Source organism: Lathamus discolor, chromosome 13, assembly GCF_037157495.1.
Source record: "Lathamus discolor isolate bLatDis1 chromosome 13, bLatDis1.hap1, whole genome shotgun sequence".
NCBI classification, from domain to species: Eukaryota; Metazoa; Chordata; class Aves; order Psittaciformes; family Psittacidae; genus Lathamus; species Lathamus discolor.
Window position 1 is genome coordinate 7,906,570 of NC_088896.1, and position 26,617 is coordinate 7,933,186.

General features: G+C 41.4%; 1 protein-coding gene and 2 long non-coding RNA genes across 7 annotated transcripts in view; 2 read left to right on the forward strand and 1 right to left on the reverse strand.

Annotated features, from left to right (window-relative positions):
• The window catches only part of LOC136021578 (uncharacterized), a 465,479-nt gene extending 458,332 nt beyond the window's left edge, over window positions 1–7,147 (forward strand). The window contains exon 5 of the long non-coding RNA XR_010615832.1: window positions 7,089–7,147. This is a non-coding gene — a long non-coding RNA (uncharacterized LOC136021578). The remainder of the gene's footprint in view (window positions 1–7,088) is intronic.
• LOC136021577 (uncharacterized) lies at window positions 1–24,122 on the reverse strand. Its single transcript, XR_010615829.1, has 3 exons — window positions 23,444–24,122; window positions 23,011–23,074; window positions 1–3,277 (listed from the first exon to the last, which is right to left on the reverse strand). It is a non-coding gene; the product is annotated as an uncharacterized LOC136021577 (long non-coding RNA).
• TOM1L1 (target of myb1 like 1 membrane trafficking protein) overlaps window positions 23,588–26,617 on the forward strand; it is a 24,577-nt gene continuing 21,547 nt past the window's right edge. For 2 of the 5 annotated variants that reach the window (XM_065693954.1, XM_065693953.1), the window contains exons 1-3: window positions 23,655–23,961; window positions 24,130–24,214; window positions 26,438–26,516. In XM_065693954.1, the coding sequence (XP_065550026.1) occupies window positions 23,904–23,961; window positions 24,130–24,214; window positions 26,438–26,516 (222 nt within the window). In that variant the 5' untranslated portion in view covers window positions 23,655–23,903. Of the gene's footprint in view, window positions 23,962–24,129; window positions 24,215–24,897; window positions 25,030–26,437; window positions 26,517–26,617 lie in introns of those variants that run through there. The other 3 variants (XM_065693952.1, XM_065693956.1, XM_065693955.1) reach the window with 3 other exon arrangements.

Sequence of the window (26,617 nt, forward strand, 5' to 3'; positions counted from 1 at the left end):
ACGGCTATACAATATAATTCTTCTCTTTACATTCAGGTATCTGCATAGAAACAGCTGGATACAGAATTCAGGTCAATTGTTGGTGGGATGATAGACCAAAGTCCATGCTTCCCTCTGCTCAGTTCACAAATTCTGGGGTTTCTTCACTTGTCAAAGCATTAGAAGAACCCTGCTAAGGATTCTTACTGTACAAATGCAGTTGGATATAAGCTTTGGTACAAGAACATCTCTACCAGTGAAGTGCAGCTGATGCTCTGAGAGCTTGAGAGGGCATTTTCAGGTAAGCAATGTATCTGTGCCAGGCAATCTGCTGTTCCTTGAAAGACACTAAGCAGTTCTTGCTCTCAAATAGTTTTAAAGCATCTCATTTCTTAGGATACCTCAGGGCACTTTCTAATTCAGTTATGTCACTCTAACGGTATCTGTCGTGAATACAAACCCACTTTTCCTTTGCTAGTTGTATAGCCTCAAAGCAGTTAGACTTTGTACTGCCTAGCTCCTGCCTGTAGATATTCCATGCCTACTCTTTGATATCATCTCTGAAAGACTTTATGGTTCTTTCATGTGGATTAATAAGACTCTAATCAAACACAGTAAAATGTCTATGGCAAAGTCATTTACAGAATAACAAAGGAATACTAATAATGGTACAATAATGCTGTTTATATTACAACCATTTGCAGCTCAGTAAGTTGTTCTTATGGCTTGGCCTGCTGTGAGAATAGGGACTGATGTGGCCATCCATTACTTTTAGGAAGCTCTTTTCGCTCCCATGTGTGTCAAATGATGTGTATGCAGCCCCAAGTGCCACTCATGGAGACATGAAGCAACATTTTCAAGTTCATAGTGTGTTATACAACAATAGGAAGGGCACTGAGGTCACTGGATGAAAGAGTCTGTGAGGGATTTTCATGTTTTAAATGACCCTGAAGGGAAGGCAACCCACATGGACATTAATGCCTTGTTCTTAAGTCTGGGCTTTTCTGCCCACCTCACGTCTGTGATTTGAATATTTGTTTTATGGTGCCTCAGGAAGTCTGTGCCAGTGCCAGAACCTAGTGCACTGTCAGTGCTTCTGGGCTCTGTTTTATAGCATAGGTTTACAGCATAGATTAGCTTTTGAGGTTTTTCTTTACCTCTGACAGCTTTCATTTTATTGTGGGATAGTGAGGGGTTTGTAAATCCGGGGGTACAAAGCTGAATGGAGTTAAGCTTCCAGGGGTATTTCTAGCTTATATGTCATTTACATGATTTCCTGCAGTTGCAGGGAAGTGGCTCAGCCACACAAAGGATCCTTTCCTGTCACTAAGACAAATGCTTCCATATTGAATCTATAATGTTCCAATTTCATATAATGAATCACTGCTACCGGCTTGGCATAAAACAATATGAAAATATGCAAGAGGAGAAAAGGATAAAGTGATATATCAAACAGCAGTTTTCCATATTCAGTTTCTTGCATTTCCAGGTTTTGCTTGTGGTTTTGCTTCTACATGGATTGACATGTGTTTAGAAAGATTATGTGAAATAGAAGTTCTAACATTGATGAGCTTTCTGAAATAAGTAAAGGAGGTTTAAATCATGCATAACTTTGAATGGTAAGACACAACCCAAGCTAGATTTGGTGCATGGTTCTAGCCAGAGAGATGAGATATTTCAACTCTGATATTTTACCCCTCAGATCATTCGCTCTAATGTGTTTCTTCCTCTGGTGTTGACTAGGTGAAGACAGCAAAGGATTATGCACTCTCTTGGTTAACCTGCTGTTAACTTATGAAAGGATTATTTAGGACATTCCTCTTGTAACCAGGCTGTAAGCTCATGGCTGCTGTTATTCTGCAACTCACTTGGATGACACAGATGAGCACCTGGATCAGCCCTTGTGTTTTAGCTGCTGTGCAGCTTCATTAAAAAATGTAAGGTCAGTGCAGGCAGTAAAATGTCTCATTGCAGGGGATTTATTACGTGGAAAGGAATGCTGCAAATATGCTAGTTTCTTACTGGACCCTCTTGCTGATGGCATTAGTTTTTAAAAGTCATTTCTAGTGGATCCCCAGGGGTGCTAAGGCATTAACCTACAGAATTTATGTACCTCTTGCTCCATAGAGGCATTGTGGCAAGTTTTCCAGGGCAGTCAGTGAGGCTGGGTTTTCAGGTGTCTGTTAGGAACAGAGGCCCATTGGGCATTGATAGGGTGTGAGTCCCTAAATCACTCATACACTTCTGAAACTTCTGCCTTGCAGTCCATGTGTCCAGTCACACAGCACCTTAGAGTTCTGAGCAAGGGAACTTTTAAGTGCTAAAAATTCCACAAAACAGCTGCCTTCTCATCTTCTTTTTCTTCCCCTTTTTCAAAGAGATTGCCCTTAAAGCAGTATCCGAGTCAGCAGATTAAAAGGGATTGTTTGCAACAGAAAGCCTAGTAGGAGGAACTGCCCCCAAATAAGCTATTCTGGGAGGAAGACAAGTTCATCGTTTCTTATCAATACTATAACAAGGGAACAGAGGTACTCTAATTACCGGTGTTTAATGAGCAGCCCAGCACTGTCAGGGAGGAGGATCACGGGCCTGAGTCTTGTGGCCATTAAGGATGAGGATGTTGTTTCTAAAATAATTGTGGAGTTTCAGTCTTTTGGCTTTTTGATGCCATTTGCTTCCTACCAAGCCAACCCTGCCATCCAGACACCATCTTCATTAGCCACTGCAGGTTCCAAACAGCAGCTAAACTTCAAGGCACAGATTCCTAGAAATGAAACTTCAGTGTTTCAGCTGTTCATAAATCACCTAATTGGTGGCTCAAGAAGAGCATGATTTGAGCAGATCTTCAGCTGGTATAAAAATAAAGAGACCATTGATGTGTGTCATTGAAAACATCATCTGAAGCTTAAGTAGAACGGCAGCCAAAAAAACTTTTAAGTTATCACTCAAGCCTTAAAGAGTGAAAAGCAGTAATGACCTTTTTCTCAGGGAGAATCTTTAATTTGCCAATGAGTTTCCGTATATTGGGGTTTTAGGTAACTGCTGAAGTGATGTCAACATTCATTAATAATGAAGCTCTCAATGAAGTAGTAAGAGGTGTGCAGATCTCATCAGCATTGTTGCTGCCGTCCTTGGAGAATGGCCCATCCTTCAGCTGGAAAGCCATATCTCTGGCACATGGATTCTTGGAGTTTGCAAGTGAATATTATGGTCACACTTCACCAGATGGCTTCAGCAGGGATTTTGTTTGTTTTCACTTGGAAGGCAGGGAATAGAAGTACCTTGATGTGGTAGAGAGCTGCACAAGGAACAGAGAAACAATTTTTGTGAGCTTATATGTTCTCGACCCCAATAGGTATTGGATAATATCATTGTTTCACCTATGAAAAATTGATCATCTGAACTTTTGCCTGACTAAAAAGTCCTGAGAACAAGTAATATCTCATTATACCAAGTCAGATGACACTAGAATAAAGTTGATGTGATGAAGAATATCAAGAATTATTTTTTATGCTTAGAACTAATTTTCTGACTAGGGAACCACTGAACATTGGCTTAATTACTGCATTCCTCATAAACCTGTTGGCACATCTCTTTCAGGGCTCATTTTACCATATAGTTACAGCTCCACTTGTAAGTGCTCACCATCATCAGCTGCAGCCAGGATTTCAAGAGCACAGTTCTAGTGTTGGCACCAAGAATGTGGCCTATGCATTTCTAGGTCTAAGGAGCTCACTGTATATTTTTAGTTTCAACTGATCCTCACTTCATTAAAGAAAAGTGAAATAATGGTGGGTTTTTTTCTGGACGTACAGATATTCCCAAGACACTAAACTAAGGCCTGAGACACATAGACTCAGTCCTGACTGTTGAAATAGGAAGGCAACACAGGTTTTCTCGTACAGGTTTTCAGCGAGCTCCTGAAGGTGGAGCATTAATTGTGTGTTCTGCCCCCATGCCATCTTTGTCTTTAGGAGAGTTAGCATTTGGGGTGTCACTCAGAAAGAACTTTTACTGCCCTTAACAACCTATTTCTGTAGCAAAGGTCAGATTTGTTATCTATCAGGATGTAGCAGCACAGTGGAATAATGAGTTGCCACAATGAACTGGCCTTTTTACCTTCTGAATGGGCTTCTAAATCAAGCAGAGGGAGCATTGACTGAAAATCATTGGGTCTGTCTACTTGAAAGGTCACAGTCTGAAATACTGCAAGATAATTTCACCCTGGTTTATATAGTGAAGCAGCCACTGGTACAAAACCCACCACCTACGCCAGTTGTTCAGTTCTCTAGCTGTCTTGGGATTTGAGATGGTAATGGGGAAAAAAAAAGAAGACTACTTTGATCTGTCACAGACCTAAATTAGCCAAGGAAAGATAGAAAATAATAATGGGTTGGCTGCTTTTATTACTATTTTTAGCTTTGTGGCAAAAGACACCATAGCTTGCAGTGACTTTCCTTAGAGGAAAGTCCTTAAAGTCCAAGTAAAGTTGCCTTTCTTGCCCAACAGTGGAGCCCATGTGTGGATAGTACATCTTTCTAGGCCTTGCTTTCACAAGTAGTTTATTTTGTCTTGCTCAATACTCAATTATTATCAGTTTCCTTCCAATCTTACTTGCCAGTTCTAAGGCCCTTCTCTTTACAATTTCAGTCAAGACTGTATTTCTTAAACACAGAGCTGCAACTTCCAGTATAGCAAAAGGTATGCAAGTCCCTTATTCTCATGGCCTGTGACAACAGTCTTTAGTTTTCAGCCAGTCAGACATTCATCAGCTCTGTCAGATGGAGATGCTATGTAAAAGCAATACTCAACATTATACTGGTATAAAATAAATCTCAGTAACTGGTAAATTAAGGTCTTCATAAATAAAACTTCTGCTTGAGCTGTTTTGGAAAGCTGTTTAGGCCTTGGCGTATGGATCGTCATCCAATACTAGCCAAAAATTTCTCTGTCTTTCCTCCAACTCCCATTTCTCTTGCAGAGAAGCCAAACGAAGTTCATTGTCAGTAGCATTTGAACCAAATTCTGCTGCTTAAGTGAAGAATATCAGTCTAGACAAGGGTCCAATTCTGTACTTGAAACTGGCTTTGCACTGCTGAGTTACTTACCTTTATGATGTTGCGTCAATACACCCAGCTTTTTCCAGTAGCCATAGAAATATTTAGTTTTACTGCTGCAAGACAAGGCTGTGACTTGCAAAATAGCCTGAGCTCCTGGACCTGAGAATTTCACCTGAGTGAATTTGTCCTCATGACACGAATCTTCTTCTGATACAAGGCAATTTCACCTCTTTGCTGCAGGAGGCAGAGCTTCTTCAGCTACTGTCTGAAGCCACAAAGTACTAAAAGTAAATGATTACCACAGACCTTTCCATCTTCCCTATCAAAACCCAGCAGGCATCTCTGAATTGCTCTTCACTGAATACAGAGTAGTGGGTAAAAAACCCAAAGCCACATGCACCCCATGAAAACAAACCAGAGCACTTCATGTCTCACACAGTGCTCTCCAGAGGCAGGATGAAAGAAAAAGGAATAAACCATGTCTGACAGATGTTAATGAACATGGAGATTCATTTTAATGAAGCACTGGAAAGCGGCCAGGCTGTTGTTAGGACATTATAAACCATACGGAAAAAGGAAAGGACACAAAGAATTGAATCTCTTTTCTAAAAAGTATCCTTCTTGAAGGATGTTTGGGAGAGTTTTGTATGGTTGTCACAGGGCATCTTCATGTACGTACAAGCAGAAACCCCTACTTCCTGTGAAGCAGAAGTGCTCTGATGACAGTTCAGTTCTTGGGCACCAGCACAGCTCCATCCGTATCTGCTTGTTAAATGTGCTGGAAGCTACTTGGGGAACAGTTTCAAAAGGTCAATAAGCACCATAAATTGCCAGTGACAGTTCATGAATGTGGTTCTCTGTTCTCCCACTGTAAATGCTACTCAGGCAGTTTAGAGTGATGCTGCAGAACAGCTCTTCCCAGTGATACCAAAACAATCCCCCACCTTCCTCTGCAAAGGTACCATCTGGTGGCATGGGCTGCTGTGGCTTGCAGCAGTACAGGGCTGTGCCTGCTCTGAACTAGATCCTGTGTTGCATACTGCCCACTTTTGTTTTATCTGCCATCACCAGGGAGGTTGTGATATTTAAATGTATTACATTTGAAATATTAGGAGGAATAAATTATTAAACTAAATGTACTAAAGAGATAAGCAAGGTGCACAAGGTAAAATGCTAACTTTAAATACTAAAGAAACCCACAAACCAAACGAGAGGAGGGAACTTGTGGACCAGCAGCCTGAAGATTTATTCCACATTATTATATTAACTTCAGGATTTAAATTTAGCTTTTGTTCCAAGTAGACTCCTTAAGGAGTTGTGGCTAATTTTCAACGTATTCAAGAGTGTACACTGAGCCCTCCCAAAAGAGTAATTTCATTAATTGCTTGGTACTGCTGCTGCTTGGACTTCTAATCCTTCCTTTAAATTACAAAGAGTATTCAAGCCAAGACAGCTTCCCTACATGCAGCACCAGAAAAGATTACCCTCTGTGATTCTGCTGCTGCTGTTGACACAGTGGTCATCTGCAAATTTCATGCTATTTCTGGGAAGAGATCTGTTTATAATAATATTAATGTACACATGATCCCTGCAAGTCTTCACTTTAATCTTGGTTAAATAGCCAAGCTATTAAATAGTAATTCCTGATGCTGGAAAAACATCCTCCTCCCATGCGGCAAAACAGGAACAGGGAATGTTTACAGCACTGGCATTTTAAAGCTAATTTAAGGAGGATTTAGCACAATTAGAAAAAGAGTTAATGAGGGATATGTGCACATTGTCTGGGTAATAGTGATCCGCATTGTACCCCCATCATGAAGCTGAAGGGTAACTCAGAAGAGCAAACTCCTGCCCTGGTTACAGACACCGATGTGACTGCCACACAAGCTAAGCATCTCCAATATCACTATCCAAAGAATCAGTGTCAGAGCAGCTGTGAGTAGTACTTAATAGCCCAAGACAACTGAAATGTGATTGACAAGAATAAGAGAATTTCTGTGGCTTAAGGCAATATAATTAACACTGCCTTCTGCTCTGCTTTATCTACAGAAGAAATACCTAGGACAAGTTTTATCGACTGCATTCATGATTTCTGCAAAGAAAGGCTTGTGAAAAGGTGAATGCTGGCTGAAGTCTTCATGATTAAGTTGTTTAAGAACCTCCTCACAGGCATTCTGCATCTCCTGCTAGAGCTGCCCATCTGTCTCTTGAACAGATTGGAGTGCAGGTACCAAGTTCAACACTTGTTAATACTCCACAGGCTCCAATCGCAGGTCTGCCTTCTAAAACTTCGGCTTCCTAGTCCCCTTTTAGTGATTATATGGGCATTATTCCTGTCCATGCTCAGACTGGTTTTTCCTGTAAAGCCAGAAGCATGTGTATATGCAGATAGATCAATGGGTGAATGGAAGGCAGACAGTAAAGCAAGCGTGGAAGGCACACAGGCAAAACAGCAGGGATTTTGAGCTCCCTCCAGAAGCAGCATTAGTATTATGTGAGCATGGCAGCTATGCTTGGCAAGAGCTGAGCTGAAATCCGGATCAGTGACAGGAAAAACACTGGCCATGGAAAGCAAGCCATCTGATGGATGTGAGAGAGGTGGCTATTTGAGAGGGTTAATCCTAATAGAGAAGAAAGCAAAACATATGAAAGGAGTCTAATGTGAGCCAGTTTCCAGGAAAAAAAAAAACATTTTTAACAGCTCTGCTGGTACAGCAGCAAGCTCTAAATAATGGGCAAGGGCTGTGAAAGATTTGGCTGACGACATCTTCTCTACAGCAATACAAACCACACTGCTTACTGGAAAAATCTGAGTAAACCAATCTCATGTTCCAGGTTTTATTACTTTTGGCTGGTTGTAATTGAAGGTGAGACCTTGCAGAAGACCTCTTCGGGGTCTGGGGATCCATGTGAAATTGTTTGAGGTCTAATGAAAACCCCAGGTAGATTACCTAAATATGTACAAAACAAATCAGTAACTTTGGTGTCAGTGTTAGCAGTGGATCTTGTTCAGTGTTACATTTTGCTGTGTGCTTTCCTTGGGATCGTGGGGAGGGAATAACAGGATTTTAAATATATATTAGCCCCGATTTGGAATTCTGACTTTATCCACTGCCTCCATGTCACAAGTTAGATTTCTGAATTGGATTTTGGAGCAAATGAAAGGGTCCGCCTGAGGGTTTGTAGCCCCATCAATAATGGAGCTTGTGTTCCAATACGAAGTTAATTCAGCACATCCTGTTTTACATGGATAACGTAACACAGCAGCTTTCAGATTTGCTGAGACTGAAGGCTGAAGTCTCACTTAGTCATTTAAAACATGTTCAAAAAATTGAGATGCAGTAATTTTTCAGCTTACTGGACTCCCAAGTAGGTTTTGTGCCAAAACCTTGGAAGAGAATCACTTCTCTCCTTTTTAAGCCCTGCACTCTTTAGAGCCTGTACTGATTTAATGAATTCTTTTTAAGAGCAACTATAAATCGTTTGTTGTGATTGATGAGCAGGGCAGCAAGAAACACAGCATGTCTTTGTAGCTTCCAAGTGTGCTTACTACTATAAAAACCAGCTTGATGCAAACTTAAACCCATTCTGCTGATGCAGACTGTTAGGAGGAAAGCCCTCAGAGGAAGGGAGGGGATGTGCATTAGAAGAAAGGCAGAGCTGACTGAAACAAGGAGGTCTGAAGTGAAATGTGATGTTTCTAGTCTCTTGTTACAAAATCAGATGTGTCTAACCTTATTCTTCTCCTGCTGGTCAGCTGCTTTGATGTATGCTTTTCTGTACAGTCATCTAGAAATCTTTCAGGGAGGTTTTGCTTGTGTTTGTGGGATATTGTAGGTTAGATAAAAATGCCTGATGTGTTTCAAATATGCTTCAATTAAATTCAAAACTTGAAACAGTTTGATCTTTCATTACTTTTCTGTGTGAACTCTGTTGCTACATTCTTATTGTTGCTCTAGTGGAGCTGAATTTGCCTTTTCAGTACTTTTTCAGAACTAGAATCAGGGGTAAAGCAGAAGACATATTAATCTCCTTATGCCAAGGGGAAAACAGTGTCTGCTCCTGTCCATTCCTGGGCTAGATCTGGTGCAGTTCCCACTTGGTTTAGTGCAGACCTGCACTGCTCTGCATGAAGATGCCAGCTCAGGTCCCAAAAGTGACACACAAGCTGCATCTGTGCATCATTTGGCATAGACTTAGGCTTACTTCTCAGTGCAGGCTGTGAACGCAGCAAGGCTCTCTTCAGTTCCAAAGCCAAGCTGGCCCTGGACACGTACAGATCAGACTCCTGGTTTTCCAGCAGTTGGTTTGATTCTGAATTGGAATGTGTCTCATGGAATAGAATTAATTTGAAATGTTACTTTTAATTCTACCATTTTTTCTGTTCATAACTACAAGGTTTTCTAAGTGGATCTTTGTTGACATAAAAAGTTCTGTTTTCAAGCTACATTTAGAAGTCAGAAAAGTGTTGAGCATTTGATAACTTTGGATTGGTTCTTATTCCCTAAAATGTAGGGGCAAAAATCATCATTTCCATAGCACCTAAAAGACATTGACCAGGACTGAAAGCAGGCAGAAAATACTGCAAACAGTCCATATACTTGCTTTGTATTAATGACAGACAAGTAGGTATAAAGAAAAATCAGAATAAATGGGACAAAATCCATAGCTGTAGCAATGAGTAAAGGAGTCTTTAAAGGTGTTCATACAACTGAATCCTGTGGAGATGATTTTTTCTGCCAAATATATATTACCAAAATGGTTCAATCCCCAATATATACCAAACATGCAAGAAGTATCAGGAATTTCTATCCCTGCATACTGGCCAGCCGTGCACAGTAAGTAAATCTTCCACTAGATTTGACTCCCAGCAGGAGTCTGTGAAAGGATGTGTCACTGTATCCGTGCACTTATTTTTGCATAGCAGATTTATGCCTTCCTGGAATAGACCTGCTAGTCAGCCACAGCATCTGGTATCATCAGAAAGTTCTAAACAAATGTAGTATTAGATCAATCTGTTCACCTTAGAATAATTTTAGTTCCTTTTGGCATTTCTATTTATGGGGTGGTTGTTCTTTTACATATATCTTACATAGAGATACAGATAAAGAAGCAGAACAAACAAGGCGCTTTTTCATTTAAGAATCTAAGTTACTAAATCATTTAAGCATATGCCTGAACTCAGTGGGTTTTAATAAGATTTAGCCACATGCTGAAGGAGGTAGGTACTTAATGCCTTTTGAAAAACAATTGATATTTAAGGAAAGCACCTAAAGATATAACAGTGCCTTTTTCTGTATTCAAGAGGTTTCAGTTCAAGGCACAAGCAGAGTATTGAATTTCTGAGGTCAGTCTAATTAGTTCTCTTGCATTGCGCAGAAAGAGCAACAAGAGACAGCAGTGATGGTTGTCTGTGTTTTTATATTTTATCATAGAGGTGATCCTTCTGTCTCATGTCTCACCCATCACTTTACAGTGCATGTATCTGGATAACCACAGCTCTTCCAGTTCCACCCTGACCAACCTGCTTCAAAAGGTGATTGTTTTCCTGAGTGTGTGATATGAGTTATGTGGATACTTGAATTTCATGGCCAGTGGTCACCTTTATGAATACAATTCCATGGCAGTGGCCTGTTCTGTCTCTGCTGAGCTAAGCATGCTCTTAGCCCAGCTCCACTCTAAACCTGTAACACCTGCAGTACCATAGGTTAATGACTGCATGAACGAAACTCCTGTTACCTTCCCAGCTGAAGGTTATCAGCTTTGACAGTGTTTGCTGATGCCCAGTGAACCATAAGCCATATTCTAAGAGTACTTATCACTTTACTGTCTTGCTGCCAAAGCAATTCATAGGTAGTTTGTGAGGGAAAAATGTGAGCAGGGCTGAGGGGCACATGTGAAATTTTGGAGGGGGGGGGGGAAGGAAGAGTATTTGGCAATGTTAACACATCAAAATAGGCCATAAAAAACATTAAAAATAAGAGAGGCATCATGGTGGAAATAGCTAGAGCACCATCCATGTCAGTCTGGTACATGCTTTTTGCTCACTCCCGAACCTGCCTGATTTGAAAGCAATCTTTGACATTTATGCTGTTAGAACACTTCTTGCCGAGAGATCACTGTATAGTTTCACAAATGTTATTGAAGTCTCACACAGTGCCTGTGAGGTAGATCTTTGAAGTTATCCCATTTTTATCAGATGAGTAAGTTACCACATAGGGAGGTGATTTTTTCTTTCCCTCAGACCACAGCAAGCCAGCTTGAAAACCAGAAGCGGGATCCCAAGAGTCCTGGCTCCTTCATCCTGGTTTTATAACCTGCACTAACAGAGTCCTGGTAAGTAATTTTTATGCATTAATTATAATGTGTGATTATGAGTCAGATGTACCTATACCTGGTGCTAGTCCCTATGCATTAAAAGAGAAGGAGGAGGTGCTGCTCAGTAGGATTATGGTTGCTAATGTTTGCCAATCAGCCTAAAATATTCTTTACTAGTCAGCGTCTGTTGTTACTCTGATGCCAATAGTGTAAAGAAATACTCGGAAAGCTATTGGTAATACCGAAAGGTTGAAAAGCTTTCCATATTACCAAGCTCACAGATATCCTATGATTTCATGTGATGCCTCATCCTGTGGGAAATCTGTGACTTCTCATGATAAAGATAGTCCAAAGACTCTTCCATCCACAGAGTAAGAACTTATGAGCATCTGAACTGTAGCTCCTATTAGCTACAGTAGTGTTTCCCACAGCTACAGAAATGTGTGTTGACCAGGAATCATACATTTTGTGTTAGATAATGTAAACTTCATGTAAACATTAAGTAAAACATTTTTAATTGAGAATGTAGAGAGACTGCTGAATGACAAGAGGTTTGATTAACAGCATCATGGTTCTAATCAAAAAGAAACCCCTAATAAGTTCCCTTTCAAAAAGCAAAGAGCTAAGATTTTCTGGCTAAAAATATGTAACCAGTCATTCTGTGCAATGTAAATTTACAGTCAGTCATTAGAACTATACAAAGAACTGAAAAAAAAAATACAGAGGAATAAAGATTGACTTAACTGATAGCTAAATATTAAATATCAACAGTGTTCATAAGAACAAGGGAAATAAGAAAGAACTTGCCAAACTGTGAAATGTCCAAAGTGGCTGACTGTATCAAGAAGTTAAACATCCTTGGGCAAAGCAAACTGTATACCAGCAAAGGTCATTACTGTTTCCTCATAGGGTTTAGCTCTTTCACTCTGCAGCTAAGCTGGGGTTTTAAGAATAGTTTCAGTATGCAGACTTAAAGGTCTTTGTCTGTGTTAAACAGAGATCCTTTGAAACCAATTCCCTCTAACAGATGTTAATTAATACCAGCAGGTTATTAGGATGTTACTTGTAGCAGCTTCACTGTGTGATACTGTGTGTGAGGGCTACACCAACCATACAGTGGTTAAGGATCAGAGGTTTAATTGTCCATATTGCACTGACCTTGCCTTTAGACCTCAGAAATAAAAGGATTGAAAGATGAGCAAAGGAGAGATTATTTTGTCTTCCATCGGAGCAAAATTGGGATTGCATCCTGCCAGTGTGCTGTGCACTGCACCCATGCCATTGCACCTATTACCACTGCATTGCTGTTTCAGGCTGTGGTAGTAGAATTAATTTCCTTTATTATACCTGTATTCCATTGGCACAGAATTTACTGAAAAACTAAAACTGATGTGAAATGGTCCGAATCCAGTGACCACTTTCCTGGTGTGTAGGTAAACATACATCTGTATTCAGAAGTCTGCTGACAATATTGTACAATTTGCATATTTTCTGCCATTGATTTGAGCAACAGGAACAGTAAGAGTTTAACTGCAGCTCAAGTGCCCTGTTCACAAGATGATGGTGCATTGTTAACTGAGTCAAAGGTAAGACTAAGCACTACCTGAAGCTTATTACCATTCAAGTGAGACCAGTTAAAAAGCTAGCACAAACTTAGAGCTGGTGACCTTGAGCTGAGTGTTGTATTACCAGACAGAACTGAGTACGGATTCAGTTCAGCTGAGGGGTAGGCACGAACTCACAGTAAAGAAATTATAAGTAACAAGCCACTGCAAGAGAGGCTCTGTCTTGCTTTCAGCCCTCATTCCCCACAAAGTCAGAAAATTGATGGTAAATGCACAACATCATCCATGGGTGGTTGGAGAATTCCAAATTGAAAGGGGCTGAGGTTACTCTTGGCTAGCAGATGAAATGCTAACTGTATTTCAGTGCATTTGGGTGTAGCGATGGAAAACATAATTTATCTGGGATGTCAGGAATGACTTTGCTTTTCATTAACGTAATGAGGCTTTGCTCTACTACTGTGTAGGTACATGTACTGTCAATTCCTGGGCATATATATAGATACAGAATTAAGACTGTTGGAAATTCCTCAAAACCTTGCTGGGAGAAACCTGTTAAGAGCTTATAGCAGGTATTTATTTTATGTTTTAAAAATTCAATAGACTCCAGTTAATCTGCCCTCTGGTAATCCACAAAATAGTGACTGAGCCAGACACTTAGCTGGTGTAATGTAGTGAAGCTCTTCTGAAAGCAACAGTCAGGCTGGTACTCTAAGAGGCTTAGGCTCAATTCCCTAATTTACCACAGATCTCTTTTGTAACCTTGGGCAAATTCCTTATACCTAGATAAAAAGGGGGTTTACAGGCATCGAACAAAGTTTGAATCCTGATGATGCTCAGACTGACTACATGATGTGTAAGGAGAGCAAGGCTCATTGAATGAAATGCAAAAAAAACCACAGTGGCTGGGCACTAAGGAGGCACTCTCAGCATCCTCACATAACTTCTGTATGGCTTTAAGAAACCAATTCTGTGAAGTAAGGCATAATCCTATGTATTTCCAATGAGAATCCTCTGGTACTGCTTACATCAACAGCAGAGAACCTAGTGAGTGTGTACCTTACTACTCCTGAAGATAGGTGTGAACTAGGGGCCAAGCTATTCAGTTCAGTCATGACAAAAGACACTGTGGGCAGGCACAGAAGTAAAATTTTCCAGTCTCTGGTCAAGCCACAGCTGAGAGCATGTTTCAAGCATCAGATCTCTGGAACTAGACATCAAAAGAGTGACTTCAGAAAGCATAATGACTCTAACATTTAATCTTTCTATTGTTGCTTCACATCTTCAGTATGGAATTGGAAGCTAAGTGCTTTAAGAAGTATAAAGCATTCAGTTACTGTAGCAATGGGGACCATATAAGTAGCTAAAATTAATAGATGCTGTCATTTGTAATTGCTGAGAGTTTGAGCACCAGAGTGCACGATAAGTGAGTATGGTGGGCAGGCTTGAGCTCTTTAGAGTTACTAGTCTGGTCTCTGATCCATACAGGTAAAGCTGTCTGGGGGGCCATTGTATGGAGATGTGCCAGGCTATAAAGGTCTACCCTGCAGACATGACTGCAGAATAGGCACTTTCAAAGCAGCAATGCAAGTACAGGGTGTAGCTGCTCTGTAAGCAAGTGGTCAAGTGAGTAGTGATGTCAGTGCCCTTTTTGTGGCGTAGTACATGAGGAAACCAGTTTCATGCTTCCTACCTGCAGGACGTTGCTTTGTCAAAGGATACCTCACCATGAACTGAAAAGTTATTTGCTGTCACTCTTGATAGCATTTTCTCCAGCCTCATCTCCCCCTCTTTGCATTTGACTAAGGAGAGGTATTGATATCCACTATGACCCTTCAGGAACATTTTCTAACACAAAATGTCACTTTGAGAGAAGTGTGGCAATTTACAGTTGAGTTACTGTCCTGGTTTTGGCTGGGATAGGGTTAATTTTCTTCCTAGTAGCTGATGCAGTGCTGTGTATTGGCTTCGGTCTGAGGATCATGCTGATAACACACTGATGGTTTAGTGGTTGCTAAGTAGTACTTACTCTGCGTCAAGGACTTTTCAGTGTCCCATGCTCTGCCACTGAGGAGAGCACAAGGAGCTGGAAGGGAGCAGAGCCAGGACAGCTGACCCGAACTAGCCAAAGGGATACTCCATACTGTAGAACATAGAAAATGGGGAGAGCTCACTGGGAGGTGCTGATTGCTGCTTGGGTCTGGCTGGGTACCCATCAGTGGGTGGTCAGCAGTTGTGTCCTGCATCACTTGTGTTCCTTTGGGCTCACACAGCTCCATGGTACTTAGTTGCCAGGTGGGGTTAAACCGTAACAGTTACTTACTGCTGGAACTCAAAGCTCCTTTTAAGCAGGACCACTAGAAGACAGTGATTTGTCAGGGGCCAGCCGGAGCCCAGCATTGTCCTTAGTGATGAGAACAACCTGCACCAAACTATTGATAACCCCTGGCATAGAACAAAGCGTGTAAGGGAGAGCCCCAGCCATCTTAAGCAGGTCCTTCTGTACAAGACAAGCAGAAAAGGCAGAAATGGTTATTGGTCTGCAGCTGGCATACTTTTCTTATTCATTGTATTTGTTGTTAAGCTACATAAGGTCCCTGCCAAAATCAGTGTGAACTCCTTTAGGCATTCCCTGTCTGTGTAACAGGGATTGTTCAGACAGGGGGTTCTTCCCCAAACTGGTGGTCCCGAGCAGGCATTTTCACCATCCAGCACATGTGTAATGAGTCACTCCTTTTACTTTTCCCTACAACCTCTGATACCTACTTCTACAGGTAATGCAAACACCCGTGTCCCTTCCTGTCCCTGCCAGGACTGTTTGGTGTTTAGCCAGAACAAACATGGACCATAACAGAGCAGGAACCAAGTTTAGGTTTGCTCTGTACTAGCCTGGTTTCACAAAGACTGTTTCGTGCTGAAATTCAGCAGCGGTTTTCAGAAAGCATCAGTACACAGCCAAGGATTCTGATTCTTCCAAGCTGAGAGGTCAAAAGCATAGCTCAGCGCTGAATTTCATGTGTCTTTTCGAACAGAGTTGTGTGTACAATTTAGCAGACTCTCTGTTCACAAGATCAGAAGCAGGGTGTGCACATAAGTGAATGTAATTGGAAGGAGAAATGTAGAAAAGATGGAAGAACTCTCACTCCTTTTCAGAACTAACGACATCAGTAAGCAGCAACAGACTCGGTGTAACGGTTTTGTATGGGAAGAGCTCTGATCATGGCAGAAAAAGCAACTCTTGGAGGCTCTTCCTCACAGCTGCCTTCACAACAAACCATTCAAATAATTTTGATACCCTTCTGCTGCATTAAATGTTTCAGTGAAAAACCCTGTATTGCTGACATTGGAGCCTCATTACCCAGCGATAGCCATGGTGCAAATCCCAGTACTGACAAGCTGAAATTTCCAGTTTGCCTACAGGACACATGCCGTCTGTTAGAGCGAGCACACGCAGCGCATCCAAAACTGTTCTCTGCTTTTAGAAACACCAGTGGGATTCCTGCGGTGTGTAAACTGTATCTTTTAGACATACTGAGAATTGTCTCACACAGCATTAAATCACTAGTAGCTGCATGGTCTTGCAACTGCCAGTGCTCCAGCTCCCTGGGTAAAATGTACTGCACAAGAATGTTTGCCATAAACATCAGTTTGGAGATGCAGCCAAAGCAGTGGGTATATTTTGAGTTTTACAGCTGTTGTGAACAGAGATTCAGACATTTTAACCTTAAGTTTCAGAGGAGCAACCGGCAGTAGCTTTACCCTGCTCCATCCTGATACAGGGCACATATCTTCTGCAGTTGCTCTCCTTAGTGAACTTAATTATAGCGAGCTCAGGCTCTGTGAGAAGTCACTGTACAACGAGGTTGGTTCATATACATGCTGCAAACCCCAGTAAACTTCAATGCGAAAGTAAGAGCCTGAACTCCATGAGAAATGTGTGTGATTCCCCTGCTCCACAGTACTTGAGGCTTAACATGACACAGAGGTGGCAGTGCCATAAATCTCCATTTAGGTAACATGTATTAACCTATTAGCATCAGCTGTGCAGCAGCCCCATTGGTCAGAGCATAGCAGTAACTAACCAGGCACAAATGTGGAAGTAAAAGGAATCCAAATACTTTCTTCCTTAGAAGAAGGCTCAGTCCAAACACAGGCAGATGTTGTTTCTGTGTTCAGGTTGAGAAACTGGATTTACGTTTGCTTCCCTTAGCAACAGGGAAAGATATTCTTCAGCTCTCCCTGAGTTCCAGCATTAAAATCTGCATTTTTTTGTTTCTTCTATGAACTGGCAGGTATGGAGCTGATTCTTCCCATTTAACAAGTTGGCAAAATTTTCTCCACTGACAGCAGGAAAATCACTGCCTTTTAAGTGGGTCTTTGGTAGGTCCCCATAGCTCTATCTTCACTATTGGAAAGAGGTTCTGTTTGGGGTTTTTTAACTTCCAAGCTCTGAGGCAATTAGCGTGTGGTAAAATCTACAGCTGCTGGGAAGTTCTTCCAACAAAACACCTCTGATAATCAAATACTGATTTTTCAGTCAGAGCTGTTCCTGGGAATCTGGTTTCATTCAAATCCAGTTTCATTGAATTGTCAATGAAACCTAAAGATTTTTTGGCTTTGAATCATTTTTTTATTGACTTGTATGAGAAACATACTTTGAACTGGCCTTCTGTTAAGAAAAACACAAAAGTGCTAAGAAAATCCTAGCATGGGCAAAACCCTTTGTCATTTCTTACATGACACTAACACATGAAAAAAGATTACAAAATGGCTCATTCTGAAGAGGACAGTACCATAAATTGTGCATTTGTGTTCAGTTTAAACAAACAAAACAAAACAAACCACACAAACTCTGCAACGTTTCCTTCCCTATTATCCTCTTTAATAACCAAAAGCCTACTACCTCTTTCCCCAGTTCAACTAAGAGCCTGCGTGCACCGTCACCATAGGTGAAACTTGGATGGAGACTCCTGTGGAACAGCATAACTGAAGGATAGTTCAAAATCATGGCACTGGCTGCTTCTTGCTTTCCTTAAAATGCTGTCCCTGAGTAGCTTTTCAGGCCATGCCTGGGTTTCCTGCAATGCATTTATTTGATGTGAGCTAACATTTTTCTAAGCTGCTTTGTCAAGTGATTGAAGTTATTAGTAAAATTATGACAACATTTGTTGTCCCTTACAAGAGATAGATGAAAATTAGCCTTCTACTTCATGTTTTCTATATGCTCAGTTTATGTAACAGTAATTACTGAGTAACCAACTAGTTCCATCCTTTACCTTGGCATAACTACCAACCTAAGGAAATACTCGATGTTCTTTTTAGAGGAAAAGGGAGTAAAATGTAGCAAAAGCCACAAATCAAATTAGGAACACAGATTTATAAGCTTCTTTACCTTTAAAAACTAGACCGAGCAAAATCTGTTGCTATTGTTATTTTTTATCTGAGAAGTCACCCTGCGCTACAATATCCACATGGTACTGTGTATACTGCTCACTTCAGTTTAAAACACCTAAACATCCATGAGTCATTTGTTTAATCATGTCTGAGTTTTCATGCCAAGCACCTGCCTTTTAAGTTGCTGCAACCAACCTGAAACATCTGTCAGTTTTTTCCCCATGAATTAATAATGCTGTAATTAAAATCCAGCAGAGAGCTCAGCTGAGACTCCTGGTTAATTAGGACAGGAGATAGCCATGTGAGCAGCATGGCATTACAGTAGTTGGAGAAGGCCTGGATTTGAACCAGAGCTCTGTGGGTGACACGGACTTACCAGTCCATGATTTAATGATGAAGCTTTGGGATATTTGTTCCAGTAGCCAGCATAGCTATTTGTGGGCAGTCAAATATTGCTGAAAATATTTAATCATATGCAGTGCCTGAAAACTATTTTCTTTAAATGTGTATTTTTAAAGGATCTGGTTTTAGTTGTTGCTATTCTCTAAATACTAAGAAAATGAGAAGGAACAGTGCTGAACTAAGCTCTTGCTTAGAACTGTTTTGCACTTCAAGTGGAGTGTCACTAAGAGAAAAATTGGCTTCTTGGTAAAGGCCATACCTGCTGCTAATGTGCAAGGATTCTGGTTTCTTCCAGGATTGCTTTCTACGCTGATAATTGCAGCGGTGTCCAAATAATCAAGATTGTTCTTGGTACTGAAAGTTTCAGCTTGATTCAAGTTGATGTAGATTGATTGCTGCAGCTTTTGAAAGAATCCTTATACCACAGACTTGATATGTAAGGATTTGGAGATTCTTCTTTTGCTTTTTGTTTTGTTTTAAAACAGCAGAGAAACCTATTTGTTGTTACACCGTGTTTCAGCACACCTAGAAATGAAAACCTCATCACTTGGATTTTTTTAAACAAGTGTACCAATAGCCCAGAATTTTCCAAGGTTGTTCATTGAAGACCAAGGAATTTGTATTGCAGCTGAGAGGGAGATACAAAAGACTTTTATCATGTACTTAGTAACTTGAAAACAAAATTAAACTAAGCTTGTAGCACACAGTGATGTATGTACCATATGTAATCTAGAAGTTCTGCTGTGTACCACAGATTAAAAAGTGTCACAGTAACTCAGAAGGCATTCCTGGTTTAATTGGACAACTTCTGTTTTACAGCTGTCTAAAATTCACAAAGGATCTCCTACGAAATAAAGCTCTTTAAATAGCTTTAATGTAGAGAGACATTTCGCCAATTCATATATTCCTCATTGTCAGCTTAAATGTGACCCAGTTATTTGCCATCTTCCTTTGCAGACAAGATGATAGAAAAGTTCCCAATTTTTCATATGCTAGTTTGCTGTAAATCTGAATTACTGAGTTCATACCTTATTTTCCATTTTGAGCTTGCTCTTTATGCAGCAGTATATATATATATAGCAGTCACATCCCATTCATGAGAAAACTAGCTACAATTCCTGCCAGTTAACATTCAGGCAGGTTTTTGATTTCTTCATAAGTTTTCCTGTGAGACTGAAGCAGAAGATTCTGCCTTCAGTGGATAAGGTATACTTAATAATTAACCTCATACAGGAAAATTGAGTCAAGACTCACAGTATTCTGTAGTATAATAATGATTTCATCATTTCTTTATAAACCTGGAATCCATTGCAGGAAAATCTGCCTCTGGAGAGAAGCTGGGGGAACTGGATGATGCATCTTTGTCTCTGAGAAGGTGAACTTGAGAAAAGGCTTTGGTAAGTTCCCTAAATATACAACAAAACATTTATCTCCAGCTTTGATCCAGGGAAAAAGGAGGATTGTTTCCTGAAAGGAAAGGGAGGAGAAGCAGGAAAGCTTTTGGATTACCACTGCAGCATGAGGGTAGAATCCCAGAGTAAGGTAATGTTTCATCTCTTACTTAAACACAAAAAGTTAATAGATGTTAATACTTGTTTCTGAAAGACTTTACACTCAGTCATATGGAAAACAAGTACACATGGTTTTAGCTTCAAATCAGCTGTGGCTCCCATAGTGTGTTATTAAAAAGATGTTTTTCACTTGGAATTCTCAGTGTTTTAGAAGGGGGAGAAATACAGATTTGTCCAAGTTTATGTGGAAGTCCCAAAGCAGTGGCAGTGTGCTGAGGGTGTGTGCTCCACAAAATACAGCATAGAACTGAGAGTAAGACAACCTGATTGTCATCCCCTTGTCAGTCCTGAGAAACACCCCATCCCATACCCTCTCCTACCCTTTGAGAGCTTTGCATTGCCTATACAGCGATTATTTTTTAACATTTCAAATGACAAGAGATCATTATAACTTTAAAGAGCTGCATCTGAAGCACACTGTGTATATAAGAAAAGCCAATATGGCTGATAGGGAATTGCCTTTTCCAGAAACCATCCTTTGCTTGGAGTAGCCACAGCAGGAAAACCGAGGAGATTCGTTGAACCATATTGCCCTCTGCAGGCCACAGACACCTCCCTCCTTCGCTAATACTCATTCCGCTTTTCTACACAGGCAAATTACATACACTGTTAACACAACAGGGTTTGGATTTATATATTTTTTCAATAAATTAGTAATTAATTAAATGGATATTTGGGGGCAGCTCAGTATTCTTAGAGAGATTGGGTCCCAAACAGTAATTTACTTTGCTCGACTAGCTCCTGATTACGTTTGCTATCATCTGAAGGCAATGAGCTAATGGAGATGATACAGAAGGGATTTGATTTAGCTGCTTGCTCAAGTTGAGCTACCAGCACAGGCCATAACCAGCATATGGTCTAATGAGCTACAGTGAGAATCCTGCAGATCCTGTCTTTGTTGTACTGGATAACAAGGCAGAATCACACTAAAATGGACTACTTCTCACCTGGTAAAGATTTTGAGAGTAAACACAGATCTTGGGAGATGGGAGGAGGCAATACTTTACGACTTCTCACTTAATCTCTGTTGAATAATGATCTTTTAAGAACCTCTGTTGGTTTTAAACTAAACCTGAAGTCATGACCATGGTTTATGATTTTCATTTAACAAATAACAGCAGGTACAAGTCAATACCATAAATCAGTTTATGAACATGACAGCTGTTTAAGTATTTCACTCGATGTGTTATGTGCATGTGATTCCTTGAAAATAGGATTGAAGACTAAATAAGGTAAAGGTGTGATTTTTAATAATCTAAATTATTGATATGTGACTCTGAGCTCTATAACTTGCAGAACTAGATTGAAAAAAATCTCTGCATCACTGTCATACTTAGGGATATGATTTTATATTTGTAACTGACATAGCAACAAAATCTCTAGTCGAAATAAAAGTACCTTGACACGCTTGCCTATGTTGGCATAATACATGTTAGCTCAAGAGGCCAGGTATAAACTATGCCACTAAACTCTTTTGTCACAAAACATTTTGCAAAGAGAAATTATTTACCCTTTTCCTTCTTTTTTTTTTTTATAACACATTATGTGTGCTTGCAAAAGATAGCAAATGTCCTTTAGCAGTAATAATTAAGTATAATACTATATCTGTAATAACAGTAAAATTGCAAGGATTCTCCTGGGACTCTTTGACCCACAACTGATAAATACCAAGGATTCTAGGGAAAAGCTGAAGAGTCAGGCAGGCTTGTTTCAAGCAGAACCTGAAACTCTCTAGCAGTTAATAGATCTAGACTAGTAGCTGATTTCAATGAGTAACTTTATTCAGTAAATTCCAGTGAAACAAAAAAGCTTCATCAGTCTTTTTTGTCCCCAGAGTAGCTCAATAAAGTGTGCTGTCTGGAACAAGTTCTGACTTGCACTGCAGGGTGAACAAGGGCTAATTTAAATAGGCCGGTATTTTCAGTTTTGGTGTTAAAGAGCAAATGAGATGAATACAAAAAAAATTTAGAGGATGTCTTTAAAAATTCTGCAACCAAGAATAAGCAAACTCCTGTTTTGACAGATGATGTCTGGCTTATAACCAAATGACGAGTATCAGACGTAGGGAAAATTGAGATGCATCCCTTAGAATGGAAACTCACCAAGCTGTGTGATGAACTAACTAAAGAAAGAGTAAGAAAAAGTCTCAGCTTCTGCGTTCATTGTACGTAATCAACTTGCCAAAAAGTTCTTGTAACAACTTGCTTTTGTAGAGATACTGCAGGTACACAAACATGTTCTTCTCCAGCCTGTTACAGCCATCCAGTAGATGGGGCCATGGAGTTACTCAAAACGCAGAAGAAAGTAAAACGAGCTTATCCTAAGAGCTCCTCTCGTAATCAGTGCAAATAGAGCTTTGTTAATTCATGAAATTCTAACGTCAGGCAAATAATTTATTTGGTTATATCATGTTCTGACTGTATAACTGATTAGGCTGCACTCAAATGCTAGTTAATATGATTCCACATTTGTTTGATACTGAAATAATTACAACTCTCAGTCAACAAAAATTACAGCTGAGGTTTTAATTCTCATTCATGCCACATTCATTCCCAAGTATTGTACAGGCCTGAGATAGTCAGACTTGAGATGAAGTGACACAATGGGAGGCATTGATAGTAATTGTAGCAAGAGAGTCCCACATGTGGAAGCGTGTATGTGGTGAGAGGAGCGTGTTAGTGGTTCCTGCAGAATACAAAGGATGACTTTATGACTGTAACTTACACGTGCTGTTGGTGGTTGGTTTGTTTGTTTTTTCCCTGCTTCTTTGAGATCTGCGCATCTGTTCCTGTTAAACAGAAAAGGGCATACGGGTTTGAGAAAACATGTATGAACGCTGCAGGAGCAGCGGTCAGTCCCAGTGATTTCATGGCAGGGGATGCTCAAGTCTGAAATGTGCCTGCACACAGTGTGCTGTATGGCATAGCCGAAGTTGCCACCCTGTGCTTGCAGTTCTCTTTTAATATGAATGAATTATATGCAATCAGTTTAACCAGCCAATTGCATCAGGTATGAATTTACAAGTGCACATTCTATTTTGCTGCACTTGAAAACCTGACTTTTTTTTATGGTCTTGTACCTGAAAGATCTTCACACCTGTATAAAGTTGATCCTTTGAGTCAGTTATGCTATAAAAAGTTGTTCAAAACAAAATTACCATCACTCTTCCGTGCCACTGAGCAGGTCTGTGCGGGAGTGCTGCAAGGGTGGTGTTTTCCCCCTTTGTGTTGCTGTTAACATCGGTTTCCAAGCCACAGGTGCCGGCAGGAGCCCTGGGTCGCTTCGACCCGGGTGTTCCGAGGCTTGCCTTACCGCACGCCCCGCTTCCCGTGCCTTCAGCTGCCAGGTACCGTCCGGAGCTGCCTGAGGGTCCTCGGGGGTCCCAACAGCGCCTGAGGAGGAGGGCGTGGCTCCATCAGCCCGGCCTCGCGGTGCCGCGGGGCAGAGCCGGCGCGGTGCTGCCCGCCCGGCCCGCACGTGATCCCCAACGGGGAGCCGCGACGGCACCTGGAGGCGGCCCCGCCCCGGTCCCAGGAAGGGAGCGGCCGGATCCGGCGGGACGGGACGGGACGGGGCTGCCGCCCCTCAGAGGCCGCGCGACTCCGGCAGCAGCGGCCATGGCTTTCGGGAAGGCTCCGAAGGACCCCTTCGGCACGGCCGTGGGCAGCCTGGTCGGTGAGTAGCGAGGGGCCGCCGCGCCCCGCCCGGCTCCGCAGCCCGCCTGAGGGGAGCCGGGGGGCGCCATTTCCCCCCGTCGCCGGCCCTGGCCGTGGGGGGTGCGGCGGTTCGGAGCGTCCCCGCTGCTCCCGGCCGGCTGAACGGCGGCTCCCCTTGGCCTTTCAGACCGGGCGACGCTGGGATCGCTGCAGACGGAGGACTGGGGGCAGTTCATGCACATCTGCGACGTGATCAACGCGACGGACGAGGGGTGAGCGGCGCGGGGGGCAGAGGGCCGGGGGGCGGCTCGGTGTCAGAGGTTCTGCCGCGGCCCCTTTCGCCTGCAGGGCTGAGAACAGCCGGTTTTCGTCTCGGAGGTAGCGCCGGCGTTGCTCGAGGGCAAGGCAAAATCGAGCAGGCAGTGTATGATGTGTACGTAAAGTTACCCAAAACAAAGGAGCAGCGGGGAGCAGGTATCTTTGGTTCCTAGAGAAGAGTTTTGTCTGTTTCGGTGCCTCTTGCTCAGCTATTGGGACTTGTAGATTAGATGTGTAGGCTGCTCCCCACAGACAAGCGGTAGCGAAAGGTGGTAACATAGATTTCTCACCCGAATCTGATGTACTTTGTATAACCTGTACTGTTTGTCAGGCAAAACGGGTATCCTTGTGCTCTGCAAAACCCAGCCTGAAAAAAGACCTTGAGCATTTGGTTGCTTACAATGCTATTTAAAGCTCCATGTTTTTAACTTAATCAGAGTTCCCCACTGTGCAGTGTCTCAGCCAGCCTGTGTCACGGCAGGAGCAAAGCTAAGGCTGGATTTCTGTTCAGTGGGATCCATCGTACCAAGGTGTGTACCCGGGGCAACCAGGACAGAGGTGGCCTCCTGCACTGAACAGCCACATCCTGGTTTACTCAGCCACTTGCTGCTTTGTGCTTCCCTGTCCTTACCTGTAGAAGGAAATTTGTTCTCATGTAAGATGCGCTTTAGTGTTGCATTGCGAGAATTTCCTGCTAGCAGTGGCATATTTTAACACCAACTGGAAAACTTGCTTCAGGAGAGTGAGCTGTGCCTAAGTTCCTGCACGGGTGGGTTTTGGTGGTTTTATATCAGCTTTTCCTTTCATTTTTTCTGGATCCCACACTGTCACCCATGGCTCATTTCCAAAAGCAACAGCACACTTTGACCCTCAGTGTTAGTTTCTATGTCAAGTTTCTATGCAGCAGAGCTTTTTATTAAACATTTCCTCTTGTGCACATCTTATGCTTACAGAGGAACTCCTTATAACTTCCTCCTAGCAACTACTGGTCACAGTCTGTAACAGGGTACTAAGAACAGCAGAACTGCTGTATCTAATTAGGCAAATAGGGGTTTTAATGCAGTATCCAGCTCCTGACCAGATGCTCCAGATGCTTCAGTGAGAGAAGCAAAGAAGCAGGAGTGGAATAATAGTAGTTCAGCTTTCTGCAGGGGAAGTTTTCTTCTCTGCTCTCATGTTCCCATCCAGCTCTTGATGCTGTACTGATATGGCTGGGTATAACATAGGATTAAGAAAAACAGATGTATTTATCATGGTTTTATCTGATGAAGTTAAACAACATTTCAAACTGAAAAAAATGCAGTAATACCCGTTTAATTTTATTTGCTTTGAAATACTTTAAAGATTTCTTTTTTTCATATTGAAATATGGTGGATGTGCCTATTGCTCTATCTTAGATTCTAGAGTGATCCTAAAGAGACTTTAGGACATCTTGTTTTTGTTGATCATGAACATTGAGCTGGCCCTAATAATTGTACAGTATAGATAGCCCATATTAATTAGGCAAAACTGTTTCCCACATGTGATAAGCTTGCTACCATCTTCCACCCTTTTCCTCCTACATAGATAGTTAAAAGATGTGGGGTGTATATATATATAGACATCAAAATGACTGGGCTAGAAATGCCACTATCTTTGGGGTGGAATGGGTTGGCCATCCGTACATGGTAATTACTCAGGTGAGTTAAAAGCATCCTGCAATTACAAGATTAGAGCTAGCCAAGACACCCCTACTCCTGTCAGCACTCCCAGGAGAGTATTTTTTAATTGCGTCATAGATGAAAAATAGGTACCAGTCAACTCTTGATAGAGTTGGCAATTGTTATTCCCTTTCATAGCAATAAACTTGGGAAAGTAAATCTGTTGCAAAACAATGAAATAATATAATTTTGGAGGAGACTTTTCAGAGGCGAATAACTTAATTTCTCTGCACAAGTCTCTGGAGTAATGCAGAGTCTGCAGTAACAAACCTAATTCGCTGCTTTGCTACTTTAGCTCAGTGCTGAAGTGATTTTCCTGGCATCAGTGGGGTAATTGCTCTAGTTTTGTATGGGTGTAAAATCAGGGATGAATTTGGTCGTGTACCTGTGGCTGGTATTTTTGGCTCTTGGATGAAGTTATGAACTAGAAAAGCAGTCTGGTTTCACTGGTAACTTTTTCTACTTAATTTGTCACAGGCCTAAAGATGCAGTTAAAGCACTAAAGAAAAAGCTTTCAAAAAACTGTAACCATAAGGAGATCAGGCTTACCCTGTCTGTAAGTACAGCTGTATTTCTATTAATTAGATACTAAGAAGGCAAACATTTTAAACGATAAGGTGGCGTGCAAATTATCACTGTCACAACTCCCCAGGATGT